We start from the raw sequence: 11,494 nt of genomic DNA, 5'->3' as shown, positions 1-11,494 counted from the left end.
CTTTTTTTTTTTTTTTTTTTTTTTAGTAAACTGTGAGGACATCTTTAAGAATCAATTCTCATTTTTTCTGGGTACATTCCCTTAGAAGATTAAATACTTGAGTATTTGAGAAGATGAACTGAATATGAAGAAGCTTATATTATGTATCTATTTTAGTGTTATTCATTGGGAAAGAAAAAGTTTTGTGAATTGCCACTTGCTGATTTTCACAGATTAGATTTTGTAAAAACAATGACTAAAACAGAATTTTTTTTTTCCTTTTTGTCTTTTTTCGTGACCGGCAACGGGATCGCAACCCTTGATGTCGTGCCCGCACCGCGCTCTACCAGTGAGCGGACCGGTCTCTATATGGGATCTGAACCCTCGGCGGGAGCGCCGCTGCGCTCTCAAACACCGCACTCTACCAAGTGCGCCACCGGGCCGGCCCTAAACAGAATGTTTTATTACTGCTTCTTCATCCCCTCAAATTCCCTTTCCAATTTTTTCATTTTTTCTTGGTCTTTAGTGGTACCAGGCTAAATAAAGTCTTCTCCCTTTCCTACTAAAAAGAAAAAAAAAAAAAGAAATTACTGTTTGCTGGTAATCAGATATATATAGCTGCACAGTTTGTACCCCAACTCCTTCAGATTGCTGGTCAAATACAACTTCTCTTGACCAAATAGTAATTACCTTCCCCTCTCCTTTCCTGTACTCCCTATTCATTTTCCCCTTATTTTTCTCAGTAATAGTTACCACCATAGACACACTATTACTTTTACGTGTTTGCTTATTTTATATTGTATTCCATTGGAGTATAATAAGCTTATCTGTTTTCTCCTTATCTGTTTTGTTTACCACTGTATGCCCAGAGCCTTAAACAGTGTCTTGATATAGTAGACAGCAAATCTCTGGATGGATGCATGTGCTGATATTGAGTCTAAGTGTAACATATTTTTTAAAAATAGCAATTCTGAGGGAATTATTTAAATATTCCAACTTAAATGCTATATTTCTGAGTGGAAAGGCTTTTAAATTCTTTGTTCTAGAACTTTTCTTTCAAAGATTTTATTTTCTTTTTTACTATTGGCTTGGTTCTGCATGAGGTTCTTACCAAATATACTGAAGAGAGATGACTGCAGTGTATTAAAGGTCAATTTTTTTTGTTTGTTTTTAATAAAATGAAAATGCTCATTTCTTACTATTTAATGTCAGTCTTGTTTCAGACAAATTTTAGAAGAAGAAATAAATTACCTCTATTTTTGCAGGTGATTTTTATACTTGCAGGCTCTTTATTTTCTTTATTTGAGGATTTTTTTTTAAAGATAGGAAATGTGCTGTGAGCTCATTTTTGAGTGATCACAATCACTTGGTTTCTATTAATGCTTCATATTCCAACCTCTAGGAAATGATTGATTAAAATAGCAGTCAGAATCTTTCTTCTAATCAGCATTGTGATAACTCTTTTGAAGCTTATAAAGGTTGTGCAGGAACTATGGTTGTAAGATGTTATCTCTGCATGTCATTTTTTAAACATTACTGATGCTACTTTACAGGAAAACATGAATGTGACATAGATAACCACAGGTGACTAGGTCATACCAAAATATGTTAGTTACTTTCAGATTTTTAAAAATAATATTTTAAAGTACATTTATTTCCTTAGTAAAAATATTGCATGATAAATATATTTAATATTAAACAGATAAACTGAACATTCTGTTGAGTATGTTTGCTAGACAAACCTTTTTTTTTTTTTTTATAGGCAAACCATTTGGTAATTTAAAAATAACTTGTTGAAATACTATTTAATAAACTGAACATTCTGTTGAGTATGTTTGCTAGACAAACCTTTTTTTTTTTTTATAGGCAAACCATTTGGTAATTTAAAAATAACTTGTTGAAATACTATTTTTGGAACTTCTATTTAAGCTTTTAGATTTAATTGTGTAATCTTTTTAATGTGATAGCATTTGAGTCCATGGTTTTTTCTTGGACATTTCTATGTATGTAGCAGTAACTCAGATAGCTCAAGGTCTTAGGTATCATTTGTAAGCTAAAGATTCCCTAAATTTTTATACCAGACACTGTCCTAGGTAAAGAGTATACAGAGATCAGTAAAGTGAAGTCCCTATTCTCAAAGAGATCACTGTTTCTCAGAAAAGGTAGCTAAAACAATTAACTGTAAATTATTGTGATAAATGTTATTAAAAAAGTGTTGTTGGGGAATTGGAGAAGGCTTTATAGAACTAAGCCTTAAAAGGAAATTACCGTTAGCAGTTAGTGTTAAGTTCTGTGTTTCTCATCGTATTTTATTTTCTGTGTATAAAAGATATTCTAGGAAGACTTTCTGTTTGTTAGTATATCATGGTAATAAGAAGTTTAAGAGAAGTTTCTTCTCAGATGAGCACACAATTTTTTCTTATTTCTTAAATGATGTGAAAGCTACAACGCAAGTTTATTGAGATCTCAGTAAATTTCCTGTTCATTTTTTATATATACTGCATAATATTTTTATGCTTTTTAGACTTATAATGATTTATCATTTAGTCAACCTCATTTTCCCACTTTCTACAGGGTTTCTGTACCTTAAAACTGTCTTTTATTTCTATCTGACAGTCAGTCAAGTGATACTGTACAAATTTTAGGTACATCTATATATATCAAAACTTTAAAAAATCAATATTTCAATAAAAGAAACTTAGCAGTAATCAGGTACTGTGATATTCTATTTTTTGGCTACACATTATAGCATAGCTGAAACTCTTTATGGTGGCAGAGCACTGTTCATTTGTCCTTGTACCTTGTCCAGACTTTATCTGCTGAAACTGGATCTGTCTTTTAATTATCACCTCAGATGTCACTGTTTCTATAAAGCCTGCAGTAATACCAGCCAGCATTCATCTGTTCTTCTGTGTTCTTCCATCGTTTGCACTTATACTGTAACCATCGTCTGACTTACTAGCTTTCAAGCTCCTTGAAGGCAGGATATGTTTAATACCTTGGTTGAAATAGACACTTAGTACATAATTGTTCATTTAAATTGAATCTAGAAAACTCAGGTTTGATGAAAAAGTATTTTATTTACCCTTTAACCCTTCTTTTAGAATTTTGGCTCTGAAATCAGGGATTGTTAAATCTCTTGTGTGTTCTGTTTGCTCCTATCAACATGTAAATATAATTCACATTGAATTAGGTAGATCACAGGGTTAGCTTCTTTAACAAAAAGACTCCAAGGTACTGTGGCTTAAACAGGACAGAAGTTTATTTCTCCTTCACATTAGTTTGGAGATGAACTGTCCAGTGTGGATAGAGTAGCTCTGTTACATTCAACATGGAGCTTTTGTATCTGGATCGATGGTAGTACGTTCACTTCTTATCGTCTTCAAGCTAATGGAAAAGGAGAAGAGGCCAGGGGAACACAGGCCCAATTCGATTGATGGCAAACACATAATTTCTGCTCACATTCTGTTGGCCAGAACTTGGTTACGTGGCCACACTTTGCTGCAGGGGAGGCTGAGAAATGAAGTCTCTCTATGTGGGCAGCCATATTTCTAGCTAAAACTCAGAAGCCTTTATTACTAAAGATATTAAAGACAACAATTTCTGCCATGGAGTTTTTGGTTTTATTTCCGTTTTTAAAAATAGTAGATTGATTGCTCCAGGAATCAAAGAACCTGAGTATTTGAGTAAGGCATCAGATATGTCAGATTGTTTATTACCTAGCTTGTTCTCTTACTATAGGTGATGCAGAAGGCCATATAGAGCCTTCACAGTAAGAATTTTACTACTTTAGGACTAATTATAAATGAAAAAACAGCAGATACCTATTGTGGCATATTATGTGTGATAAGTTGTCATGAGTTGTAGACACTTATAGGAAAGGGGAATGGAGGGGTGAAGTCATAAGGAAAAGCTTGAAGGAGAAGATAGGATTTTAGTTAGGCCTTAACGATGGGGTACGATTTGTATGGTTATAGGCAGAACATTCTAGGCAAGGTAAATTGTGTGCAGGAAAGTGCCAGGTTGGGATAATTGAATTGTATTCCAGGAAAAGCAAGGAGACTGTATTGGCTCCTAAGAGCATTTAAGTTGGAGTTGTGCAAAATTAAGTCAATTTAAAGAACGATCAAGATCAAGGTGGTCATGAAAGCAATATAGAAGAAAATAGAAAACTGTTAAAGTTTTGGAGTAGGAGACTGAAATGGTGCAAGAGTTTAATCTGGTAATGGAATTCAGAGTGGAAGAAATCCCAGCTTTTCACTCTGCCTAATCTCTGTGAGATTACCTATGACCTTTCCGTTACCTCAGTTACCACATCCAGATGTTCTTTCCTAGACCCATTCTTCTTGTCTTCTCTGAAACATTTGGCATTGTTAACCATCTTTTCTTCCTCTTCTAATTTTGTACTGCTTTTTATTTTCTCCCTAAGACCTAGTATTCTGGATTTTTTTGCTCTTTTTGTTCTTGGGGCTGCAGCTCTCTTCTTGCAGGGTGCTCATGTTTGTTTCTCCAGTTTGAACTTTAGTCTTACACTCTTAATTGCTTTCTGGATATTTTCATCTTGATGCTTCACTATCATTTAAAGCATTCAATAGATCTCCTGCAAAGTTCTGAATCCACAAGTACCTTTATGGTTTAAATCCGAGGTGTGAACTTGCAGACATTTTGGCCTCTATCTTCTCCTTTGAGTATATTTTCTGTCACTAAGTCCTGTCAGTTTTTCCTGGTGATTCTTGCATTTGTTGATTTCCATTCTTATTGCCAGCACAGTTATCTGTTCCCCAACAAAGTGGGTATATGAAAGCAGATCAGGAAGTTTGCTGAATGCTTGAGTTGAAGACTTTCTCAAGAAAACTCTAGAACCTTGAAATCATGTCAGGTCCACCGCCGGCCGACCCGAACAGCCCTTGCCTCACTACCAGTCTCTCCCTTGGTGTTCCTTCTGGTGGGCGAGCGAATTGCCCAGATTCCTCTTTCCCTCCGGTCCCCGTTGGGAGGAGATGGGGGAAGAGAGCCATGAAGAGAGGTGAGCACAGCCACCGGCCCCAACCAGCCCGTTAAAGGACACTCAGACATGGTGGGGGTTCTGTTGAGCAGTTCCGTTTATTATCACACAAGCACTTGCTTTTAAAGGCAAATGGGGAAGGGAGGTTTTTACATCCTCCAATCAGCTTAAAGGTTACAAGAGCATGCATCCTGTCTCAATGCCTAGCTATTGCAATCACACAGTGTTCACAAGCGCGGAAGCGCGTATTTGGCCAATAAGGGCTAAGGCAAGGTTCCCGCAGACACTCCCACCCTACTTCCTCCCAGCGCCATCTTAGGCTGCCACGTTCCTTGTGGGCCCATAGTGGCACGGCTTGTAATGTCACTTAAGGTGGCGTTAGTTTTTAAGGCCCGACACAATCAAAATGCGGTCTGTGGATGGCACCATGGGCATCACTGGGAATGTGTTAGGAATGCAAAATTTTGAGTGCCACTCCGGGGTGCGCCAGAAATGCCGGGGACCAGCCCCAGCACAGAGATTGTAAAGGTTCCCACTGGTAAGGGATCCCCCAAAAGGGAGGAAGGGCAGCGTCAGCGATGGATGGACAGCAAACATACAGACTCAAGGGATCTGCTGAATGCTGACAGTTTATTGAAGCATGTATACACTTTTTATACTTTTTCTTAAAGGCTACATAATCATTAAAATAATCAATGAACAATATCATAATATCTCTTTGTAAGTGACATATGTTCTAAGAAAAATAGCATTACAGTTTATTCCCAGAAAAAACAATTACAATGTCTTTTTCTTTAAACAAGAACGTTACAACCCACTGGTCCCATATAATCATCACTTACATTCATTACTGGAATTTTACCAACACTGCATTAAACTTTCTATGACCTATCCAAACTACGTCTAACTATTCTTTATACCAAACAAACACCCTAAAATTAACTTGCTTACAACTTAACTTCTACTTCTATTGAAAAGTAAAAGATTGTAACTCCTTCCAAGCACCCAGGCCAAACTCTCAGGCACCAGGAAAAGTAAAAGATTGTAACTCCTTCCAAGCACCCAGGCCAAACTCTCAGGCACCAGGAAAAGTAAAAGATTGTAACTCCTTCCAAGCACCCAGGCCAAACTCTCAGGCACCAGGAAAAGTAAAAGATTGTAACTCCTTCCAAGCACCCAGGCCAAACTCTCAGGCACCAGGAAAAGTAAAAGATTGTAACTCCTTCCAAGCACCCAGGCCAAACTCTCAGGCACCAGGAAAAGTAAAAGATTGTAACTCCTTCCAAGCACCCAGGCCAAACTCTCAGGCACCAGGAAAAGTAAAAGATTGTAACTCCTTCCAAGCACCCAGGCCAAACTCTCAGGCACCAGGAAAAGTAAAAGATTGTAACTCCTTCCAAGCACCCAGGCCAAACTCTCAGGCACCAGTTACTATAATTTTGAATCCCACTTCCAAGTCTCCCAGAGCGATAATTATGAGGCAACAAAAAATAAAATGTAATTAGGCATAACAAGCACACAGAGGTCCAGAAAATCAGGGTGGAACGCCAGCATCTTCTCCCACGATGAGGCCTTGCCATCATCCCTTCACGATGAGGCCCTGCAAACACCGTGTTTCATTCTTATGAGTGGGAGGCGCCCCCGCACCGGGGGCTACAGAATTAGTGTGCATTTTCATAATATCCCAAGATGATGTGCATGCACGTTAGAGTTTGAGTGACACTGATACAGAATTCACTTGCATTTCTTTAACTCTTTTTTTGTTTGAGACTTAACTGCTAAAATAGTTAAACTCTCCAGCTATTTATCTATTTGTAACTATTTACCTTAGATTTCAGTGTAATCTTCACAGCAGATTGTTGTGTTAAAAATTGTTATTTTTTAGACAGAGTGGAGAGTCAATAGGGGAAGCAACTCAATCTAGTACAGACATAGATGTCTCAGATGTATGTTTGTCAGTTTATAGATGTCATTCCTTAAATGTAAAAACAATATTTTGTGATAAATTGTATATACATAATTTACCTCCTGTGTAATTAAGGAATTTTGGGTGGCATGTGTTTAGTTTTACTATATTGTAATTACTTGTCTCAATGATGTTTTGTAGAGAATCTCTCACCTTTAGATAAAAAGTATGTACTTAAAACAGAAGCCTGCATTTTTAAAAAAGCTTGATTTTTATTGGTGTCTCTTACTATATTTTTCATAGTCAAGTAATTTATAGAAGTCTGGTAGGTATAAGCTTCTGAATATTTGATATAACTTCCAGATATTACTTTTATTTTTCCATTTTTACTTTGCTAAACAAGCAATACGTGAAAATAATCATAAGAAAATTGAAAATTATCATGAAAGAACTTATTCAAAGGTATGAAGAATAATACATAATATAGCTAAGGCTTGTATTCTTGTATACATATGTGAGTTTCTCAGCAGTGTTTTCCAGAATGTTTTTGACCATGACTCAAAGAACCAACATTTTATAGCACATCTCAGTTCATATATGCATATTATGTGTTACCAAAATAAAAGTTTATATTCTTACCACCTGGCTAAGGAAATTCAGTATAACCAATGCTGTCCAAGCCCACAGTGGATTTTCCCCTGATCACATCCTCTTTTCTGCACCACCAGTTGCATGCTTCAGTTTCATGACATTTGTGGGTACTTTTAATTAATATGCAGTATGTTATTATATTACATGTTTTTCATCTTATGTAAATGGTTTCATATTGTATATATTTGTCTGTAACCTTTCTTAAACTCTGTTATATTTGAAATTTACCCATGTTGATTTTTGAGGCAGTTCTTGTTGTTTCTCATTGTTGCCAACACTTAGTACTAAAAGATTTCTAAAAAATTTTCTAATATGTTGGATGCAAAATGGAGGTCATTGTAGTTTAAAAGGGCATTTTCCCTAAATACCAGTGAGATTGTGCTTGTTTTCAGATGTTTATTGGCCATACATTTCTTCTGTGAATTACCAGTTCATATCTTTTTGCCTATTTTCTGTTGGGTTGGTTATCCTTTTCTTAATTAATTTCTAGGTTTATTTTTTTAAATGTCTTTGATTTTTATTTGTTGTTAATCTTTTAAGCAATATCTCATGCATTTTATAAAGAATTTTTTATTGTAGGGTATTAACTACTTGTGGTTCGAATATGCTGAGTGAATAAACTGTTGATGTAAATTAGTTTTAAAAACCTAGACAGATTTGGGGAAAGTTTCTAGGAAAGCAAAATCAGTAAAATCATTAAGGTTCTTAAAGGTTGGTTTTAAATTTTTTAGAGCAGCCAAGGCATATGTCTTCTTAATAGGCTGCTGGTAGTACCATTTGAAAATTTGAGCATGTGATTTCTGTAAGCTTCTATTATAATTGTACTAACCAGAATACTTCTAATATGCTGTCATATTTATTTTAGTTTTTAATACTTGCTTTCTTTTGTTTCCTCTGCTTGATTAGGTCCCCGATGGGCTTCCTGGAATATTGGTGTGTTTATTTGCATCAGATGTGCTGGAATTCATAGAAATCTTGGGGTTCATATATCCAGGGTCAAGTCAGTTAACCTAGACCAATGGACACCAGAACAGATACAGGTAAACATTTATTTTACCAAGAAATTAAAACTATTTAAAATAATTTAAAAATATTTAACCCTTCTTGCAGCTAAGGATTAACATTGAGGGCTAGTCAGTTAGCTTGGTTAGAGCATGGTGTTAGTAACACCAAGATCAAGGATCCCCATGCTGGCCAGAAAGAAAATAAATAAATAAATAAATAAATAAAAAGGATTAACACTGAAAAGTAGTGTATTGAAATGTCTTGTGCCACATATAAAATTTGAATGTTATTTGAATTGTCAATTCACAGATGTTTATTTCTTCTTGGGTCTATAGTAAAGTCAGTTTTTAAACTGTTTTTATCTAAAATGTTGGTTTTGAAGTATTTAAAAAATACTTTTCTTAAGTTGATAAAATTTGCTGGTATAATTTTATAACTTGTTTTATTTTCTTGACAGTAGAGGGAGCCTGGGTAAAGATAAAGAAAAATCCATCTCTAGCCTAAAAATGACTTGAAGGTTTTCCCTTCTGTACAGAGATGTTCTTGATTTTCAGACAGGACCTAATAACTAAGAAAACCCAGTGAGCAAATATTCTTTTGACCAATTTAAACTTGTTGAGAGTGGTTTAGCTTTGTTAGAGATAAATTTGTAATTTTAAGGGTTTGCCATTTTTCCAGTATGACAGTCTTAAATTCTCAAAATCTTTCTAATCCTAAAAGTTAGCTACTAAGGTAAAAATGATTACTTCTACTGCCCTTATTTTGTAATTCACAGTGGAATTACACTACTTTTTAAACGGCTTTTTGAAATTATTTTTAGTCAGTATGAAGTAATACATATATAAATATATGTGGTTGAACCTCAGTGATATACATGCATACCTCAGAATCAGAAAAAAACAAAAGCCTTATTTTGTAATTCACAGTGGAATTACACTACTTTTTAAACGGCTTTTTGAAATTATTTTTAGTCAGTATGAAGTACTACATATACAAATATATGTGGTTGAACCTCAGTGATATACATGCATACCTCAGAATCAGAAAAAAACAAAAAACACAAATTTGCTTGGATGGAGTAAGGTAAGGGTAGAAACAATCTTCGGGCTGTAAAGTCAAGCATAATAATATTTTTTTCACTCTTTAATTAGTTTGAACTTTTTGCTGGTTAGAGCAGAAAAGGAAATATGACCATTTTTGTATTTTTAAGATCTGTAATGACAAACATGCTAGTAATATTGATTTGATCAGTACATACTGTACACAGATACTGATAGTCATCTCTGTACCCCATGAATATATATATATATATATATACTAAAGAAAAAGATCTTTGAGGAGAAAACCATAATACATCAAAGAAGCAGAGCTTTAGAACACTTCATATAAGGCAGTGTTTTTAATGATAACTCTGTCGCCTGTGTGGTAACAGATTTCATGAGTGTTGTTTCTTAAGTTTTTTTAAAGAAAATGTGAGGTGCACCTTGAAAATATAACTTGGTGTTTGTAGTGTGTTATGGAGATACAAAACATTTAGGACTAAGTATATTACCTTTGAAATGGTTCATTTCAAACTAAGGACAAAACATGGAATCCCTGGACAATTCAGTTCTCCAGAACTGAATTTTTCTCAACTAGGCCATTGAGAGGAATTGAATAGCAGGTTATTTTGAGGTGGGCAGCTGTATAGCTTAGAGCAGAACTTCTCAAGCAGAGGGTTGCAGTTCACTGGTTTTCTGTGGAATAGATAACAGGTACATGGCAAGATAATGAATTATTAAAAATGTAAGGATTTTAAAAACAATTATTAAGTAATATACAATATTTGAAATTGTATTTCAATACAATTTGCTTGGTTTCATCTGTCAACTTCTTCAAATGAGAATTATTATTTTGAAATGCAAGACTTTGATTAGTACTTGTCACCAGGAAAGTTCTGTTTGGCTCCTTATTCCATAGATCTCCTCTTTTAGGTGTGAATGAGAAAATTAGGATGTACTCACTCAGAAATTAAATGAGTAGGCAATAAAGTTTTACTTAAAAAAAAAAAAAACAGAGAAGCCTAATCAGATGGACAGATGGGCCACCCAATATTCTTGTGGTGGGCCTTGTAAATACTTGCAAGTAAAGCCAGTGTTGTTGTTTAAAAATTGTTCTGAGGCTGTTATGCAATATAAGTAAGTGAGTAATTGGTGAAGACCCCTAAATTCCAAACTATAGAACATGATCTTTATTGCAGCCTAGAAAATTTCAAGGCAACTAATTCTAGAGAAGCAGTAGAACAAAGTGTTTAAGAAGGTTGTCTATAGAGTCAGACTGCCAGAGTTAGACCTATGTGATTTCAACAGGATACGTAACCTTAGAGTGCCTCAGTTTCTTCATCCGTAAAGTGAGAATAGTAATAGTGCCTACTTCTGTAGGTTGCTGGAAGGATCAAATAAATTAATGTAGGTGAGGCATTTATCATAGTACCTGGCATATTTTAAATTCTCAATAAATATTAGCTTGTTAGTAGTAATATTAGTCCATTTGCCTATTATGTATAATCCTCAGTTTGCTGCCTTAATATCTTTCTGATCTTAAGTTTAGCTTTCCAATTAATCTTTTGTGATGGATTGGTTGCTAAATGTACTACTGAATAAATAAACAAATCGATCCATTGTGTGGTATTATTGAGTATAATTGAATTTCTTTTTGAGAATATTTATTTCATCTTTAGTAGTATTGGATGTTAAGGCATTTTGAGGTGTTTGGTTAGATAATCACATCAGTTGTCTATTGAAGTTGCTCCTTATTCAGATTTAAACATATCCTATTTCCTGTGGTGGTAGGTATAATCGATATAATCCAACTCTATACCTTGGCATTTTATTTATTTATTACCTTTCTAAAAAATTGAGGTAGAATTACAGAGAGAACAATTCACAGATCTCAGTTTTATGAGTCTT

At 34.8% G+C, this 11,494-nt stretch overlaps 1 protein-coding gene across 1 annotated transcript in view; it reads left to right on the top strand.

The window, feature by feature from the left end:
* The window catches only part of SMAP1 (small ArfGAP 1), a 157,352-nt gene that overhangs the window by 43,461 nt on the left and 102,397 nt on the right, over positions 1–11,494 (top strand). The window contains exon 2 of the mRNA XM_008569232.1: positions 8,448–8,581. Within this exon, the coding sequence (XP_008567454.1) occupies positions 8,448–8,581 (134 nt within the window). The remainder of the gene's footprint in view (positions 1–8,447; positions 8,582–11,494) is intronic.

The sequence above is a fragment of the Galeopterus variegatus genome, unplaced genomic scaffold, assembly GCF_000696425.1.
Source record: "Galeopterus variegatus unplaced genomic scaffold, G_variegatus-3.0.2 Scaffold481, whole genome shotgun sequence".
Classification (NCBI taxonomy): Eukaryota; Metazoa; Chordata; class Mammalia; order Dermoptera; family Cynocephalidae; genus Galeopterus; species Galeopterus variegatus.
Note: the sequence above shows the minus strand (reverse complement) of the source record. Positions and strands in the feature narration are given on the sequence as shown.